Here is a 20,402-nt window from a genome sequence, read left to right on the forward strand (position 1 = left end):
TAGTGGCGGCTAAAGGGGTTAAAAATGGGGGGGGGGGGGACATTTCTTTTACTTAATATATGGTTACATGTGTATTTCACAATAATTTTCACACAATTTTTTTTGTTAAAGCTCATGAATATATTTATGTCTATATAGATTTTATTATGTCTAGTTAGATGATTCACAAATTTACAAAACAACTAACATAGCGAGTGCACTTTATCTTAGCTCATAGAGTTTCTTAAAAGGGTTTTAATTCGCTTTAGCGTTGAAAAACACCTTCTCTCTCAACTGCCGTCATCGTAATTCTACAAATAAAAATTACTAGTACTTTTAACTTTTAAAACACAAAAAAATTACTAAAAATGTTCAGAATTTAAATTTTATCAGTCAATATGAGTTGTGCCCACAAAACTGGATAAACACCAGGTAATTGAACACGTGCAAGAAACAATTTAATATTGTAACAATACAAATACACAAAGTTCGTTTCAAGCGTGTAAAAAGAGATGAGAAAATATGAACTTATGTTAATCCTTTCCATTAAGAATTCGTTCTTGTGTAAGTAGGTAAAATACATGGGAATTCATTTATCATCGTATCTCTTCCAGTTTTGACCAATGCCAATATCATATTATTATCAATCTCATTCTTATCTTCCTTGTTTCATATTGTTATCTCCCGGGACAATGTCCGCGATCGAACTAATTTTTCGCGAAATGTTCCGATGTTCATGTACGCACGAAACGTTTCATCTCTTTCTTTCTCATGAGAAAATCTTGAGATAAGACATGAGCTTTGGGACAGTTTATTTATTGATTTATTTTATTTTATTTGGGATTTTTACAGCTATTACATAAACAAAATAATTAGAAAAATCTTAACAATACTAAAGCCAATGAAAAAAATCCACTGTAAATATAATGACACATAATATATAAGAAAAGAAGTTTAGTAATTGTATTTGTGTGACGTTTGTATTCATGTGTATGTGAATGTGTGTATGCGTGAATGAATGAGGGAGAGGATACATGTGCGTGTGGGAATGAATGAGGGAGAGGGTGCGTGTGTATGGGTGCGCAAGTATGAAAAAAATATTTGTTTAAAACTTGTAAATTATATTAAAAATGGTACAATAAAGAGCTTAGTAAAAAGTTAGAAACCTTTTTGTTTAAATTCAAATGACGAAATGATATAAATTGTTTTTTTTTTTTAAGTATGTTAAATTTCAAAACCGTATTCTGAAAAAAAAAGCATTTTATTTTTTAAATTTAACTGATACACATCGAATGAATAATGTGCGACGAGTCCTATACAATACAGTAGGTAACCACAAAATGCAGTAAATACGAAATAATGACAACAATAAAATAAGGTTTGACAATACGCGAACGTTGATTCAAAACGAACACACAAATGCATATTATATGCACCTACATAATATATAAATAAGAATAACAATAATAACAGTTACAAAAATGACCCGCGCATTCGACATAACATGAATATTTGACGGCGCACGTGCTTTTATAGTATTCTAGATAACATCTATAAAAACATGAAGATTAATGTGTCCCATATATATTTCAATAAATGTTTTTTTTTTAAATACTACAAAATCTAATTGCATTTTAATATATACTTTCTTTATAATGTATTTTAGGTAAGTTATTTTAAGTAGCGGAAAATTTTGGGCGGTCATTGACCCAATGGACATTAGGGAAAATATTTTAAAACGTTACTAAATTCAAACGTATATATTTCGTGCCGTCATGTCATTTCATCGAAATCGGTCTCCCTATTTTGGCCAATTAGTACGCCAATCAATTTTGATTATAATATCTCGTGAAATGTAACGACGTTAACGTCGCGTTGCGTATAAGTTACAGTTGAACCAATGTATGACGTTGCCGTCAGTTTTGACACGGATTATTATTCTGTTAACCGATCGGTTCGCATTTCATCGCTTAATTTTGTCGGCAACGAGTCCATTTAATTACATTAAATTTTATTTATTTAACTCGGTTTTAGAATGATTCAAAAAGGAATTTCATTTTGATTTATCAATTAATTGATCAAAGTAATAGGTTCTATCCGTGTCATGTTTCTCGGAGAGAAAACACAGTTAAGAGTCTGAATTAGAACTTTAGACAAGTGTTTTTGACAGGATGGTTACTCTCAAGTAAAACATCTTGTAAAGGAAATCGATCGATCGGAAATAACTCGTCCTTGTTGTAGAGTGGATTGTGATTTGATTTCTGACCGAGTTAATGTGAAATACTTCATTTTATACCTCAAAGAAAACTGTTTATAGATTTCCTTTTGAAAGCGCACTAAAGCCGTATTTAATAAATCAGTTTCATAGTAAGTTCGTTTTAACGAAGGCTCAATGTGCCTTGTTCTGTCTTCCCATTGCGAGGATATATTTATGAACCCGTGAAAATGATGTATGAATTTTATATGTAAGAATCATATTTTATGCACTCAAACTCATTCAGCAGTGTATTTTTGTTTTTTAATAAATATTTTATAAATCAGCCGGTAAATTTTCTATATATTTTTTTACTACTTGTGTTATAATATTTCGTCTTTCTTATGAAAAAAAAGTCGGCGCGCGGCGTCGGTAAGTATGCTGTTTAAATAATTGATATATCATATTACTTCAATGGAAATATAAATCTTTATCATCTCCATCCATTCCCAAATTATTATTTTTATTTAATTTACACACTTTATATACATAAACAGTATACATACATATGCATAAGGGCGGGCATATTTTTTTAAGACAATATCTTGCTACCTACTTAAACCGTTCAATGAAAAAAAATCAGTGGTAAATTAACATAAGGTTGGTTTATTATAATATTTTCATTATAAAACAAAATATTGATAAACAAATATATTTTTTAAGAAATAAAAATTTACTAAATATCTACACTAAACTATAAAGAGAGGGGGTGGGTAAAAAGAGAGATGAAGAGGGAGGAGTAAGAAAAAAACTATTATTTTCAGGAAGTGATGTTTCGTACGTAATTTGAATGTAAATAAAAAAGGAGCTGGTCGTCTCTGATATTTGTGGGTTGATTTTTCCATTATTGAGCAGCTATTACTGTGAAAGAGAAGGCAAAAAAAATAGATCGGTGAATAAGTATTGAGAGTGTTTTCTCGTTACAGTTCTCGTTCTAGAACGAAGAGTTAGCCCATGCTGCGATGGAGGTCGGAAGAGCTTTCTCAGATAAACAGGCATACGATTTTTTAAAATTACGTTTGGTGCATACGATTCTAGATACCAATTACAGCTTATTCTCATTATTTATACCACAAAATAAAGATACTCGGATCACTTCAGGTAAAATCGAGAGAAATCAAAATTGCCAGGAACATAACGTGATAACCAAACTAATGAACCGTTTACATAATAAAATGCAAGCATATAATGCACAAACATTCCCTATATTGATCCTAATCCCTCTTTCATATATCTATCTCACTTTTTACCCTTTAACTTTTACAACTTGAGACTTACGTGTTTAATATATACTTGGATTATGTTATGTATTTATTTATTTGCTTTGTTCATTAACGCCAAAGGGGCATTTACAAAAAAGATAAAATAAATGCTTACACACTTAAAAATAAGCCTGAAATATACATTAAAAATCCGTGAAATAAGTTAGAAAAGATATAATTTAAAAGTTATACAAAGTGAAAAAAATAAATATTAAAGGTAAACAAGAAAAAACAGTTAAACAAAAAAAAGGTATAAGCTCATGAAATAAATTCTGTAAAGCTAACAAAGTAAATAAAGTGTTACGGTAAGCAAGAAAGAAAAATGTGAGTAAAATTAATAATCACGTAATTGATTAATTATCGCGAAAAAATAAGAAATATTTTTTTTTAATATGAAATGCGAATTTGCCAATTCTTTGATGCAATTGGATATTATAGCAAATAAAAAACCAGTAAAGGGTAATAAAAATAAACAAGTAAAATTTTGTTTTTGGAATTGAATTTTCAATAATAGTTTGACGAGCAGCTACAAATAAACTTGATATTATGGACTTGAAAGATAATAAAGCTTTTGACAAAATGTCTGCAGCCGTTCCATAAGTGTTACCTAACCTACGCAGTCTCGGTATCAATTATTTTTATAAGAATCGTAAAAACTGTTTTGTCAAAATATGATATAAGTTATATTATATGCAATGTTTTAGATATATATTTTTTTTAAATCTCGTAGAACTGTTAGTTTTCCAAATAAAATAATATAAATTTGAACTGCGCTATAGATTTATCTAGTTAATGGACTGTCAGTCTGTAAAGGTTAACCTCAATTACGATTTTTACTCGCCAACATTGGCGGGTTGAATTTTTGGAGAGCATTTGAGAGGCATTTTTTCATTAGGTTTCATTTATTTCCTCAACTCTAACTGTATGAATTGACAGATTGATATTTAACTTATTTGCCTATTTTCTAATGTTTTGCTACGCAATTTATCATCATCATCATCATCATTCCATGTCCGCTCCCTAGTTGGAGCATACGATGTCCACAAAGAGCCTACGGGCATCTCTACCGGCTGACAATTCCTGTGCGTCCTCCCAAGCCAAGTTCGCGCCTCGTAGTTCTGACATAAACTGCCGACGAACAGTCAGCAGCGGACGTCCAGGACGTCGAGAACCTGATTTTGTAAAGTGGACAAGCGTGGTTAAGGCTCAACCACCCAACATAACAACTAATATGGCCCAACCAACGATGAGAGTTATCATCGGAGTTTGCTGCGTCCGTTTTCTTATTACTTCATTCCTCACAAAGTCAAACCACTGCACACCCAATGTTCTTCTGAGACACCTATTCTCAAAAATCATAATTTTGCTGCTTTGGGCCCTAGCGAGGTGCCAGATTCGCATCCGTAGAGGAGAACAGGTGTTATGCAGGTGTTATATAGGCTGCATTTGGTTTTCACTGAGTAAATATCCGATCTGCAGACAGCCTTCATACTATTAAATGCGGCGCCTGCTATTCCTAGCCGCACTCAATGATAATGGTGAACTTTTTTGAGAAGAAAATATTTAAAGAAGTAATGAAAATATGTCTGATTAAATAATTATTTCTATTCCAAAAATCATATGTTTTTCACAGGAACCGTGACGTCAGCTGCTGCCGGAGTCCGGCCATCCTTTAACAAAGAGCGCTGCGTGATTCTCTTGGTTGTGGACGACCAACACACTGACTGGTCCAAGTACTTCCGCGGAAAGAAGTTGCATCATGACTGGGACATCCGCGTGGAACAGGCTGAGTTCAAGGTTAGAACACTACATTTCCAATCGCTTCTTCTTTTCGGTTGTTTGCATTTGCCAGATCATTAATCAGATCTCCGGCACTTCGTAAAGGTTCCTGGAGAGCGACGCCACTCGCTATTGTTACCGAGCCGGTCCTTTTCGTTAAACTCCTTCCACGGGGTCGAGATCCTTCGACCGGGCCTTGTACCACTAAGTTCTCCATTTATGGCGTGACGTTTTGTAACTTAATCAAATTATGATTTCTATTCCTAGTATAAAAAAGTACTTTTATTATTGCCATCAAATCTATTATCGTTAAAAGAACATAAAAGTATTTTTATTGAATTGTAAAAATTTAGGAAATCTCAAGAAAAGCAAATCTTTGTTTGTACATTTTTTTACCGCATGTAATTATATATAATATTGATTTCTGGGGCTGTTTTTAATCTAGTAACTTTAAGTACTTTATTCAAATAAAATACGCCAGTTGTGTGTAATTGTATATAAACGCTTTTATTTAAAAAAAAACTTTTATCGTATTATAAAAATCGGTCTACCTATCACATATTAAGTGTACTATTGCGTCATCATTGGCTGGTTCAAGTGGCCACTTTACACATTGACATGTCATAAGCCCTGTAAATGCCTAGACTTCCATATTCCCTTCTCAAAAATGTTTTCCCTCTCTGTTGAAATAAATTTAAATCTGAATAACTCCCTAGGGAGGAAATCCAGCCAGTCTGCAAGCATTTGGACATACTCAAACATTGTTGAATTAACTACCTGGTAAAAGAAGAAGTATGAAAATTGGAAAATTATTTTCAAGCGTTGCCTAGTAGGTGATTTGGTTCAGCCGGATGAATCTCACCCACGTAATAAAGGTTTCAGCTCTTTTACTTCACAAAAGTCAACAGATGGAAGAGTTGAGAAGATGTGAATGTTTAAAAATGGGCAGAATGGTAAATGTTACACAGTGTGTAAATTGGCCACATAAACCATCCAATGACAGGCATAAGCCCTGTAAATGCCTAGACTTCCATATTCCCTTCTCTAAAACGTTTTCCCTCTCTGTTGAAATAAATTTAAAGGGTGAAAATATATCAAAAAAGTGTGATTATTATGTAAAGGGACATTTTCGTTGTACTAAAAGTGATAGTAATAATTTGACGCAACTTATATTATGTTGGGGAAAAATACTATTATATTTCCTCTGACACCCTTTAGTAACTGGGTCATATAAGTTGTCTAGATATAAAACACCTAAATGTAAAAAAGCCATTATTATTCAACGTATGTAGTTATCCACCTTATGTTATCGAAATCGGAACATGCATTCCAGTATAACACGCATACCATGGACTTGCCCAACAATTAAATAATGAATTCTGAAACTATTAAGACTACTTACACATACGTATTTATATACCTATCTGTTTCTAGTACGTATAATAAACGTCAAACGAAGTTTGGTAGGTCACAATAAAAACAGTCATGTAATAAACCTGAGATATTTATTATAAATAAGCCACGGCAATATTAATTTATGCCGAAGAACTCTCAGTCCCGAAAAGAACCAACCCACGTGTAATCATAATCTGCTTAGAAATAGTTTTATAACTTGAATTCTAATAATCAAATTCGCAGCCTCAATTATATTTATTTGACAAAAATATATATCATTGAACAACACGTGTTTTGTTTTCGAAAATTGGATTAGATAAATGAAACAGATTCATTATAAAAAGGATGAATGCGAAAAAGTATTTAACTATAATTATTAAAGTCAAAGAAACAGCTGGAATTTCTTTCATATTCAATGGATTCCTTATTATAATAGATACAATTGTCATGCACTGTATCTCGATAATCTGATACATTAAGGTAGGAGAAGATTGATCAGTCATGCGCTACAGGTGCTTGTATATTACAATGAAAAAACACATTTTTACTCAATATTTCATATCAATCTTCCCAGGAATCAAACCCGGGACTTTAAGCATGGTAGATGAACGGGCGAACTACTACACTACGAAGCAGACTTGTCTCCATTGATTTCCTTTACCAGAAGTTTTATCTCAGTGCACCTATCGAGTCAAAAATAATCAGCCAACATTCTGAATATATATCAAGCGCAAAACTGTATTTTCCAACATAATTAAAGTTAATTGATAGATTTCTTAGAAAATTTTACGATATGAATAAATGTATGCAAAATGGAACTACCCTTTAGTGAGCTTTCCAGAAATATTTCAAAGCAACTACATACGTACGTATGTAATTAAAACAAGCTTTAGCTGAAAGCGACACTTCGTTTGTACATGCGCACATGCAATCAGATACAAGAAGTGGATATAAATGCCTCCACATACTTTTTTTGTTACTTACTTCTGAACCACCCCTCCTTCTCCACGGGCGGGAGCGCAGCGTAGTTAGAAACGGAAAAGCATCGTTAATAGGGAGGAAACGCTAAAGCTCTCGTGGCTGAGTTAACCCTTAATTCCTATTTTTACCTATAGAATACATGTTACATCAGCCGAGTTGCTATGTCTCATATATTTACCAAACTTTAAACGTGTGGTTCAGCGACTCAATATATTGTAGTCAGTTTATATGAAAAATCATTAAAACTGAACGCTTCCCATACGAGGACGTACATTAGAGTGAGCCGATGAAAGTGAAAGGGGTCTAAAAAGTTGCATTTTAGATTACATTGAACGTAAAAATTATTTTTTTAAATATTACATACTACTTTTGACTATCAACCGAGTTTTAAAATGTATCAATCTCTGAACAGTTTGTTTGTGATAGGTCATTTGCACCGTCTTTTTTATACGAATCACAGTAAGCTATATAGGTTTAACTCGATTATCGTCAAACCATAACGATCAGTCTTACGCGTCGGATGCCAGTCCTATTATTATTATTATTCCCTTATCCATACGGCACTGCACTGGTTTATAATCGCTGCTTATCTCGATTATTTTGTGTATATATAGGAAGGAAAGGATATTGATTGGAACATTGACAAATTAATACATAGACGCCTTATAGAGTAAAATATTTCAAAAAGGAGTGACACGAGAACGTACTCATAGTTACTATGTTTGTATATTTATACCAGGGCTGCATTCAATGATCATGCATATGCTAACAAAAATTGGAGGATACTCATTTTTGGTTTATAAAAAGTTTGTATTTTAATGATCAACATTCGTTTTTGGTGGATCTCAGGCAGATTCTTCCCTTAAATTTCTTATAATTTCTCCCCATTAACTTCTTTTCACAGGAATTTGAGGAAGGCAAAAATAATATTAGCTCACATTTATTATATTTTTAAAACTGTATTCTTATCGGCGCAGCCCTGTCATTAAGAAGAGCAATCGCACCATTAGGCGTAGTTTGACGTGTACTAAAAATAATATTTATATTTAAATGAGATTGTTTTAAGCTTTGTTAATCACTCATAAACAAATATTTAACAATATTTGAGTTTGTCCAAATGTTCGTAGACAAAAGACTGGATTTATATTTAAATATTTAACAATGAAAAGTGACTCAATCGTTTTTACAATGTTTATTGGAAAACTTTTTACACATTTTCATTTTCTTTTTTTTCGCAAGCGGGCATTTCGGTTTCGATTCTAAACATCACGCCAGGCTGGCGGTCAAAGAACGACTGAGCGTTTTGCCATAAGTTAACACTTTGAGCTCCGGCCGAATACATTTAGAATTTACCCTGTGCCCGGCCCATTATTGTGAAATTTCATGGTTTGTGAAGGGTTTCTTAAAAGTGTCATAATTATGAAAATACTGGGTTAAATCAATTGAAACTTCTCAGATTTATTTAAAATAATTAAATAAGTCATTTTTGTATGATGGTTTTACCAACATGGGCCTTTATGAAGAGCCACATTGCGCATTGCAATGTTCGCACATATACAGGGGCTCACTCCTATTTTTGTGTTTTGTATCCCGGAGCCGTGAAAACACTGAACCGGGACACAACGCATTGTTATATAATCACGTGTTTACACGGCTCCGGGATACAAAGTGTTAAGTGTCATAATTTTTGAGGGGTCAGGGCATATCTATGTGTGATAATATGTCAATTGATTGGAACAATAATTTTGACAAGTTACATACTAATACCTAACATTTCCGAGCCTTTACTTGAAATATACGGCTTAATCGTATGAATAATCAGTATTAGTGAAGGAGTTACTCCCATGGAAACGTTTGCAATAGTGTGTACCTCATAATAAACGTAAAAAACACAATTTTGTATTTAATACTACGCCGGGAGTTAGCAAAAGCTTTTTCCATTTGAACATAGAGGTCAGTTGGCATCAATGTCCAGATTGCCCAGTCGGTATACAACACATATACCTTTGGTTTTCTACTCGTGTGAATTCTTTTCAACAACAGAGGGCAGTAACAATTTGTTAAAAACTTAATTATCAAGAAAAATACATATGAATGACCGGTGAATCTAGGCGAATATTTGTCAATCAGCATCTAACCCCTATAACAAATAACTTAGAAAGGCCAGAGAGCTTAAGAAAGAAAAAACAAATTCCTACCTCTGGAATGGGCAAATAGGTACTATTAAGAAAAATATATTTATCTCATATAATCGGAGTGTCACCCGAGGCTGATCTTACAAAAATAATTTGACTATTAATATATTTAATATTCATTTCTTCTTTATGTATTTTTTAAGCATTTGTTTTTTATCTCTTCTTCTTATATTTGTATAACACATCAGAATACTAATGTCTTTGCAAGTTGACAAAAAACTACTTTATTTTTTATCATAATATTCATTGTTTGACCGTTATAAGTGATTCCACATGATTAAATCTCTATATATGCGCATGCACAGAGGACGTTTCTAAAAGTAATTTAAATTCATCTCACTTTTATTTTTCGAATATTTAGCTCAATATAATAATGGTATCTAAAAATATCTCGGCGCAAATCTTATAAACAATTTATCTATTTATTATCTCAATGTAGAAGAGACCGTGAATATAATAATACCAAACAAACTCTCGGTGGAGGAGTGCTTACAGCAATTAAAACTAAATTTTGAGTAACTTAATGGATTCTTAGGACCTAAATGCTGAAATTATATGGGTTAGAATAGTCAACTCTCACAAAATCCTAAATCTCACGGTCAACTTATGTCTGGATTTTTTAATAATGTTTTCCTTTTGCATAAAAAGGAAGCAAGAGCAAGAGAAATTGAAAATTATAGGACAATATCACTGCATCCTATATTTAGTAAAATCATTGAGAATGTAGTCACTGATTTGTGGCCATATTATTTATTTGTGAGTTTTCCAATGTTGTTCTGAATCGCATAAGAAGATTGCGAAATGTAATAAATATAAAGAGTAGTGTTCTTATATATAAAACAATCATATGTCCACACATAAATTACTATTCTTCCATTCTTTTTTTTCATAATAAAGGAAAAATAAAAAATAAACCAATCCTTCAAAATATGAGGATTATACTCAAAAGAAATATCTATTCTTATGTAGAAATAATGCACAAAACAATTGGCTTGCTCACAATAAAGCAGCAAACTAAATATAATGTAGCAAACTTAAGGAACTTATTAACTTTAATTTAAGTAAATCGCTTATTTCAGATTTGAAGGGTTTCTTAATTGAACGTAGTTATGCAGAAAGCAGCAAGTCCACAATTTTGAAAAAATCCAATATTGGTGTTATCGGGTGCGTTAATATCAATTCTATGTTCTCTTATAAGTAAACAGGCCGCTTTAATACAAAAAACTGTAATAATCATCAACTGAAAATAGTGTTTTTCACAAAAACGGCATTTCTCAATCTGCAGAAAACACCCTAAGAACTGGAAAAATCTTACGATACTTCATTTTTCATGCTGATGGGAAGATTAATGCATCCGAAAATGTATTTTTCGTAAATAATTTAGGCGAATGAATACTATATAATTTAAAAACATCTTAAATTTAAAAAAACATGTTTTAATATAGTTACCTCATAAATTCATTGTTTGAATGAGGTATCCATTCAATATTAGATTTGGCGGTTTACTGCAAAATGCATATGTTACTTTGTGTGTTATTAAGTTATTTTTTATGTTATTTGAGCAAATAAATCAAGAAATTCTTTACAATTAAGTATCATAATATAAATATAATATAATATATTCTACACGTAATGAAACAACACGCGTCAGAGTTTAACTAGGGCTGGCTGTTTTTTTACAAAATATACATTTTAAGTTGTGTGGACAGCCAGGCTATAAAAATCATTAAAACTGGTCAAATACATAATTAAAATCTTTTTTGCTTTATAAAAAAAGGAATTTACGCATTCTTTATCATGTGTCAAAGTAAAAAAAAATTATGCAGGTGAGATTCATCTAATTTCATCTCTGTTGTAATATGTTAATATAAACAGCTCCCCAGGGAGTTGAATCCAGTCCTTGTCTACAAAAATTTGGACAAACTCAAAATATTGTTATTTTGATTACTTTGACTCCATGAATTATTGGCGTAACTAATGATAAGTAAATGTGATGTATGACGTTTTTATTTTTTTATTACAGGAACTTTCCCTCACCGCTAATGCTGATGGAGTTAATGTGTCTATGGCCGTTTTCAGGAACGGTACTAAAGTGGCCCGTTGCTTTAGGTAAAAAATATACTTTATTATTTCATATTTATTAAATTATAGCCTCAACACATTTAGCTTAATGAACAATACCCAAGTACTTTTCAAAGCGTTTTCAGCACTCCTGTAAGTTTTTTTTTTACAATTTTTAAATTTGAGAATAAAAAATAAAAAATAAAAAATCATAAAGATTATAATATCCACTGTATCAAATAATGTTTCGAGAGAAGTTTACATTTTCTTAAAGTTACCGACTAAGAACTTTAATAGAATATTGATGTTTGAGAAACAAATACATCGATTGCGTACAATTTAATAGGTATCGCTTTAATTAATTGGCTTTCTATTGAAATTCGCAAATATCGAAATATGCCATTCGGATACGTTTGAATTATTGGAATTTTTGAAGACTGATTACAGACTTAATGAAATCATTGGTTTAATAATTCAATTTATGTTTTCCATCGGCGGATAGTATTATTCCTTTTTGGGTAACGAAGATACATATTTAACAAAGGTTATCGAATAAATTTTAAGATTAAATTACCTTCCAATATCAATAACTCGTGTAATTAAATTATAACGAATCTAGTTCGTCAACATTCATTTTTTTTTCTTCTTCTGAGCAATTTTCAAATTGAACAATGTTTTGAGTATGTCAAAATGTTTGCAGACAGGCTGGATTTCCTCCCTTAGAAGTTATGATGAATTTCATCCAAATGATAAAGGTTTCAGATTTTTTACTTCAAAAAGTCACAGATGGAAGAGTTGAAGAAATGTGGATGTTTAAACATAGGCAGAACGGTGAATGTTACACAGTGTGTAAAGTGGCCACTTCAACTAGCCAATGACAGGTCATAAGGCTTGTTAATTGGACTTCAAAATTCCCTTCTCAAAAATATTTTCCCTGTCTGTTACCACAAATATAGAATTTTAAAATGATTGATATTTTTTTCTTTCGATTTATATTTGCCTATATTTATGAAGCTGTCACAAATAATTTTAAATATTTTTTATTTAATTTTTTATTTGGTGTCTTAGACTTAAGTTCTCTTTAACTGGTTTGAAAAAAAAATATTAATGAAGTTTGTAAAAAGTAAATATGTACAAGTATGTGTGAAACTATTTGATTCGATACTATTTGTTATTTATTTTAATTTGTATATCTTTGCCAAAATACGAAAACAAGCGGTGTGCACTTAAGTTCACAATTTAGTATTTCGACTTCAAACACGAAACAGTCATGTAATATAACATACCATCTTTTTTACTTTATGTGTACCTAGTTAAGCATAGAGCACTGAATTGAAAAAAAAACCATTTAAATAATTAAAAGATTGGTGATTGGAATTATAATAGTCAAGAAACCGCGTACGCACATCAAACTAAATCCGACAAAACTACTCATTAACGTTTTGGCCATTAGTTACTCTGGAGACATTGCTTAGAAAGCAACTACCGATTTACATTCAATTACGCCGTGTTGTGTCGTTTTTAAGTGTAAAAATACTGCTGGGATTAAAGGGGAAAAGGGTGGGATTTTGTTAGTATTGCTAGGGTATTTAGAATTTCTGGACACACGCAATGTATGTAAACTTGATTGTACGCGCTTTCTGGTATATTATAATTCAATGGATTAGTGGCTGATTAGTATTATACCTCAAATGCCAGTCTTGATTCTATGATAACAGAAATATTTTGTCAATCGATCGTATCGACCTACATACATTGTAGACAAATGGGCAATCCACTAAACCACACTCTCGTCCCCTTGTCTAAATTGAAATGCTCTTACTAAATCAAGTATTCTAAAGTTTTTACCGTAAAAAAATGGTTGCAAATTTAAATTGCAATTACCAAGCTTTACATATTTTTCCTAAAGTAACATAAGCAAAGTGCCATATCTCAAGCTTTAGAAGACTTTGAAATACTTAGATTATTTTTCATCTCCAAACAATAGTCATTTGTCTTCAGATTGTTAAATGCGTTTAAATATTAAAATAATAAATCTCTTTCACTAAAAGCATACCTATTGTACTGTAGTATTCAAAGGATTTTTTTAATACTATATGGATAATATTATTCCAGGCCTGACTTTGTGCTAGTTCGTCAAAACTTACGAGATGCTGGGGAGGAGTACCGTTCCCTGTTACTTGGTCTAAAGTTTGGTGGAGTTCCTTCCATTAACTCCATTAACGCCATCTACAACTTCCAGGTAAATGCAATCCATATATTTTATAACGCAAAGAACCAGTCGATATTTAACTTTAAAAACACTTTCAATACCTTGGATAGTTCTTGGCGTAGTCTTGATGAAATTTGCACATGGGTAGACATTATTTCTTAAATCCACAAACAATTTGCATAGCGAAGTATGCAATAAATAAGCTTATCATTCAATATACACGAGTGTTGATAGTTTTATATTTTAATAAAATAATAATAATTACTGTCTATGATCAATGTATCAGACACGCATCTCGTTGAATTGAATTTTAGTTTATTGTTTTAACGTTTCTAAATAGTGAAATTTTCGGTTATTTTAATAATCTCCTTAACCATGTCCATTGTCATTAGAAAACTGTAAGCTTCGCTTGTTTGTCTTTTGAGGAATAGCTAACAGCCGAACCGATTGAAGCTGGCAGCTCATTTTTTCAGGTTTGGCACTTTACATTGTGTCGATAGTATAAAAAAATTGGCTTTATTATCCAGCTTCGCTCAAGATCCATTCAAACTTTAATTTATTGTCTTATTTTTTTTAAATTTATGAATACCTTGCTATGTAGTTTTATCCTAGAACAGTGGGATATTCTTAAAATATCACAACGTGCATTGTTACGACATACTGTTAAGGTGATACTAAATAAAAATATGAAACCAATTATTCATAGATTTTTATTTAAAAAATCAATTTTTACGTTTATTTTCAATGGAAATTTTACATAACTTGGTTTGCGGAAACTTTACACCATATTGATGGTGACAAATACCATAACAATATAATTCGGTTCTATTCACAAAATGGTTTACAAAACGAAAAATAAAACAAGTCATGGTAATTGTTACAATCCGCAAGTTCCAAGTCGCAAACCAAGTGGCAAATGGCATTTTTCAATAAAAAAAAGCGCCATCTATGAATAATTCGTTTTATATTTTCTTAAGAGGATTTGCAGTGCCAGACAAAGTTGATGAATAGGTATTAGAACATTGTTTTTCTGTTATTCTCTCGTATATGCTTCCCCGATACTGTGCATAAAAGAAAACTGTGCTTCGGACTGTTTATACCTAACTAAAATCGACGTCTCACTGTCCCGTTTTCCGTACCTCAAAACTAAACCGAATTGTTGTTTTTTTTTTTAAATAATCAAATGAAGTTTTTTTTTTTTTTTTTTTTAAATAGTTACCATATTTGCATACCGTACGTCCAAAGACAGCAGACAAAAATGTGCACTTCTGGGGATTTTTTAATGGTTGTAGTTCCTATAGTAAACCATTTATTAAAAACTATTTTAAAAAAAGAAAACAAAATGAAAATAGCACGGTTGACCTAGAAAATGCGTTTAAAATAACGGATCCAAATTTCACGGTTCTGTGACTTACGGTTTCAGAAGAGATCTTGTGGCGGACAAACAAACAAAAAACGTACACTTTATTTTCTATTTGACAATACAGATTTTTTTTCAGGATAAGCCTTGGGTGTTCGCTCACATGCTGCAGCTTCAAAGGAGACTCGGGAAAGAAAACTTTCCCCTCATCGAGCAGACTTACTTCCCGAACCATAATGACATGGTAAGTGCCCTTAAATATCATATATTTTAATTTATCCAAACAACGTAGAGTTCTATTTTAGCGAAAAAAGTGACATTTCAAGATTCTTCTGGAAGGTCATTTTTCCATAAATGAGACATTAAAATAAAATAACTTCCCCAATTTTATATATAAACATTATTTTTTTATTGAAAAAAACACCTAAAAATATGAAATACGAGGACATTTTATTATATACTATACACATTACATTTAATTTTAAAAAGCATATTTTAAACAGCCTTATTAGACGCTTATTAAATTATAGTGAGATATTTTAAAAATAAATACGAACAAAAAATTACACCTGCAGTCATAATCAATAACTTTTTCATTTTGTTTTAAAAAACATTATTATTTTTCTTCTAAATTATTAATTTGATGACTGATTTTCTTCCTCTAAAACATAAAGATGTAGATAATCATATAACGTTATATTGGTTAACATTTTTAATCTATAAGTATCTTTTTTGTGTGATCGCGTGTAAGTTTGATTCGTTTGAACGAATTGATAACAGTGACCTTGAAAACCTACAAAGCTATTGTTAATCTACTTTGTGAATTTAGAAACCTCAATTACACTAAAAAACTCATCGTAATAGGTCAAAAGTTTTTTAACTAGCGAGTAAATATCTTGTTTGATTAGAATATACAATTCAGACAAATAATAATAATACCTAGCAATTAAGATCAAAACGTTTCACAATATTAGTAATCTAACACAATAATATTAAACTTTTAAATGTACACATACATACATAATGTTCTTACATGTTTCTTTAAAAATGAATTGTAATTTTATCAATTCTAGAAATCGACCACAAGTGACACCATTTAAATAAATAATATTTACAAAAAATTACGTACTAACCTAATATAATTTTAGAATAAAATTAGTCGAATTTATCGCTCCAACGAAAATTCACATTATTACATTCGGACAAACATCCCTTTTATATTATAATTAATTAAATACTGGTGGGTAAACAATATTACAGCAATCAACCCGTTTTCGTATATGATATCAAAATCTAACCTCAATTAAATTTTGAAAGAACTACGTAATAAATTATTGTTTTATTAGATTCTTACAATACGTGAAAAAATACATAAAACGTTGTTTTAAAAAATAATTTACAGGTACTGTCTTAGTAGAAATTTCGCAAAATAGTTAGGTAAATAGTAAATATATTAAAATAATATTACGTTTGACCAAGTTTTCATAAACATAACACTTTTCAGTTTCAAAATAAATATTTCGCTTGACGTCCTCTAGCAATTTTTTTTTTATTCGACAATGTTATTTTGGGGGAATTTGAGATAAATGCTGAATTGTATAATGTTTCTTCTTCAAAAGAATGTTAGTTGCTGTTCATCTTTCTTCCGCAGGCAATCGGTCAGCCGTGGAGCCCTGGAATAAAATTTGTAAAATAAATATACAAATATAAAATATACTCGTATATACTCAAAGTTTTTAGAAAAAAAAAACTCTCAGCATTTACGTCTTAATAGAAAAAAAATTGGACACTCTCCCACTCAAAATAATAGAGTAGAACACATTTCAGAAGAATGTGGACTAACGTGATTATTCTGAAATGTGGTCTACTCTAATTTGATCAAATATGAATACGTATACTACTACTACTACTACTACTACCATCACGCCATTTCTCCGTAGGGGTAGGAAGAGAGAATGGACCGCCACACACGTCTATCCTGGCATACAATCCTAGCCTCTTCCACATTTATACATCTTGTCATACATGCCCTTCGGTTCTGTCTGCTTTTGACTTGACCAAACTTAAGATTTTGGTTTATCTGATCATGCCACGTCTTCCTTGGTCGTCCTCCTCTAACGTTGCCGTTCATTTTTGCCATATATACTTGTTTTACCATTCTCTCGTCGTTCATTCGTTCTACGTGACCAAACCATCTCAGAGACCCTTTCTTAATCTTATCAATTATACTTGTCTCAGATTTTCACTCTCGCCTGATTTCATCATTCGTAACCCTGTCATACATTGATTTCCTACACATTCGTCTAAGAGATCGCATCTCAACCGCGTTCACTCGGCTTTCATCCTTCCTCTGCCAGTTCCATGTTTCACTTCCATACACAAGTGTTGGGACTAAAACTCCGTTGGGCACTGCCAGTTTAGCTTTGATTGACATATTTTTATTAGAAATTACTGTGCTTAGTGCTCCGTTCATTTTGTTGCCCGCATTCACTCTTCTTTCAACATCTTTTTCTATTCTTCCATCTCTTGAAAACGTAAACCTTACTTTAATATGTACAGCTCAACCCCGTACCCGGGACGATTTCAACTTATGTGTCATGTAAGACAGAAATTATATGTTTATCGTATTTTTTACAATCAATATAGAGTAAAGTTTCCGCAAACCAAGTTTTGTAAAATTTATGTTGAAAATGAACGTAAAAATGGCATTTTTCAATAAAAAATGATGAAAGTGTCTTCTGTGAATCATTACTTTCATCTTTTCGTTTAGAATCACCTTAACTTATTGTCCTTATGGGCAATGGAAGTAGTTTGTACACTTTACGCTCTTTGACCGAAAGTTGTATTAATTTATTATTACTTTTGCAGTATTAGGGTGGATGGTCTAGTAATACTAGTAATCGCGTTTAGTGTCATGGGAGGTATTGAATCATTTTTGTATGCATACGTTAGTAAAACTTTTGCATAAATTTATTTTATTGTCATAACATTAAATTTTTCGAATATGTCGAAGGAACTTGTTCTGACAAGGACTTACAGGATAATTTTTACTTAAGTATTTTGAGCCACATCTTTTTCTTACCTCGCCCAGTGACAAAGGCCATCCTTATTGATAAGGCAAATGCCATGAGATGAGTGGCAGTTGTCTCTTGAGAACGGATTTTCCCACCTGCAGATGTGTTTAGCTTTGGGCGCACAGCTACCGCGTGACATGCATGGCTGAATCTGAAAATAGTTCGTTTAATAATTTAATATATGTGAAAATCGTAATCGCAACACTACCGCGAGACCACAACTTATCCCAAATAAAATAATGCGTACACAATATTATACACATGAATGAGTGCAACTGGCCCTGAGTGAGTGCGTTATCTGCTACCTATGTAGATTTATTTTTTAAAAGTTTTTTTAGAAATATGTTTTTACCCTGCACGGGCATCCTTGTTTGTATAGCATTCTGAATCCTTTCCTTTGCCGCGGTGTGACGGTCCTCCATGGCTCCACGTAATTACACAAGTTTACGTGAGCTTGTAAACTTATAACCCTTCCTAAAACAAATAATAATAAAATAAACATTATTTTTTAACTTTGTGGTCAAACATTTTAATTAATGATATTAATTATTGGTATTTAACCACTCGCCGACTTTTTGTGTCAACCGGTTTCGAGACGTACCCGTCTCTTTGTCAGGACACTCACTACACCAACATGCAAATACTAAAATACTCATATCACATGTTAATTTATTGCAACAGAGAAGGAAAACATTTCTGAGAAGGAAATACGGGAGTCTAGGCATTTAGAGGGCTTATGACCTGTCATTGGCTGGTTTAAGTGGCTACTTTACACACTGTAACATTCACCATTCTGCCTATGTTTGAACATCCACATTTCCTCGACTCTTCCATCTGTTGACTTTTGTGAAGCAAAAGATCTGAAACCTTTATCATGTGGGTGAGATTCATCCGGCGTACTAATTCACTTACTAGGCAACGCCTGAAAACCATTTTCTAATTTTTTAAACTTCTTCATTTACCAGGTAGTTAATTCAACAATGTGTAAAGTAAAAAAACAGTGTGTAAAGAGGCCACTTAAACTAGCCAATGACACGTCATAAGCCTGGTAAATGCCTAGACTCCTATATTCCCTTCTCAAAAATGTTTTCCCTCACTGTTGCAATAAATTTAAATATGAACAACTCCCTGGGGAGAAAATTTAGCCAGTCTGCAAGCATTTGGACATACTTAAAACATTGTTACTCTTATCACCTTTACCGTCACTCTAGTGTACATGGTATTTACGAAAAAATACGTAAATTACATGCAGAATTAAAGGAGATGCGGACACCACCATGTGTATGTAACGCTCAACTCTTTAGCTCCTCTCCTTCCTAATCCCCAACACAAAAAATTCTGCGACATATCGCTGAATATTTTTTACCTAATTGTATTAAATGTTTGGACATGATGGTGTCTGCGCCCCTTAAACTCTGCATGTAAGTTATGTATTTTTTTCGTAAATACTATATATGCTACGATGACAGCAAAGGTTATAGTGTCATTTGGTATTTGCATGTTGGTGTAGTGAGTGTTCTGACGAAGAGACGGGTATGTCTCGAAACCGGTAAACATAAAAAGTCGTTGAGTGGTTTAATAATAATATTGGCTAACACTTATTAAAAAAACATTAATTCCATAATAAATTACATTGAACTTTCACCGAGAATTTTCGCTATCAAACTTGACTGAATTACCAAGGTACTTTAACATATTACAACAGAGATGGAGAATATTTTTAAGAAGAAAGAGATCTTGGGTTCGATTCCTGGCAGGGTTGACGTGAAGTACTGGTTTCAAATAAAGGTAGTTTACACTGCAATGTTTTATTATTCCTGGAGCGGTATTCCAAACGCTCTCGCGGCCGT

The 20,402-nt window shown here is 32.0% G+C and overlaps 2 protein-coding genes across 2 annotated transcripts in view; one reads left to right on the plus strand and one right to left on the minus strand.

The window, feature by feature from the left end:
• The first annotated feature begins 4,993 nt into the window (after positions 1-4,993).
• Syn (synapsin) overlaps positions 4,994-20,402 on the plus strand; it is a 147,863-nt gene continuing 132,454 nt past the window's right edge. The window contains exons 1-5 of the mRNA XM_088224553.1: positions 4,994-5,033; positions 5,129-5,292; positions 11,869-11,954; positions 14,022-14,148; positions 15,618-15,722. Of these exons, the coding sequence (XP_088080679.1) occupies positions 4,994-5,033; positions 5,129-5,292; positions 11,869-11,954; positions 14,022-14,148; positions 15,618-15,722 (522 nt within the window). The remainder of the gene's footprint in view (positions 5,034-5,128; positions 5,293-11,868; positions 11,955-14,021; positions 14,149-15,617; positions 15,723-20,402) is intronic.
• Positions 15,910-20,402, minus strand: part of Timp (Tissue inhibitor of metalloproteases) — an 87,395-nt gene continuing 82,902 nt past the window's right edge. Inside the window, exons 5-7 of the mRNA XM_088224541.1 lie at positions 18,905-19,026; positions 18,561-18,703; positions 15,910-17,151 (exon numbers count right to left, since the gene is read on the minus strand). Coding sequence (XP_088080667.1) covers positions 17,091-17,151; positions 18,561-18,703; positions 18,905-19,026 — 326 coding nt within the window. The 3' untranslated portion in view covers positions 15,910-17,090. The remainder of the gene's footprint in view (positions 17,152-18,560; positions 18,704-18,904; positions 19,027-20,402) is intronic.

The sequence above is a fragment of the Micrasema longulum genome, unplaced genomic scaffold (genome assembly GCF_059751315.1).
Source record: "Micrasema longulum isolate JH-2025_06_02 unplaced genomic scaffold, ASM5975131v1 h1tg000294l, whole genome shotgun sequence".
Classification (NCBI taxonomy): Eukaryota; Metazoa; Arthropoda; class Insecta; order Trichoptera; family Brachycentridae; genus Micrasema; species Micrasema longulum.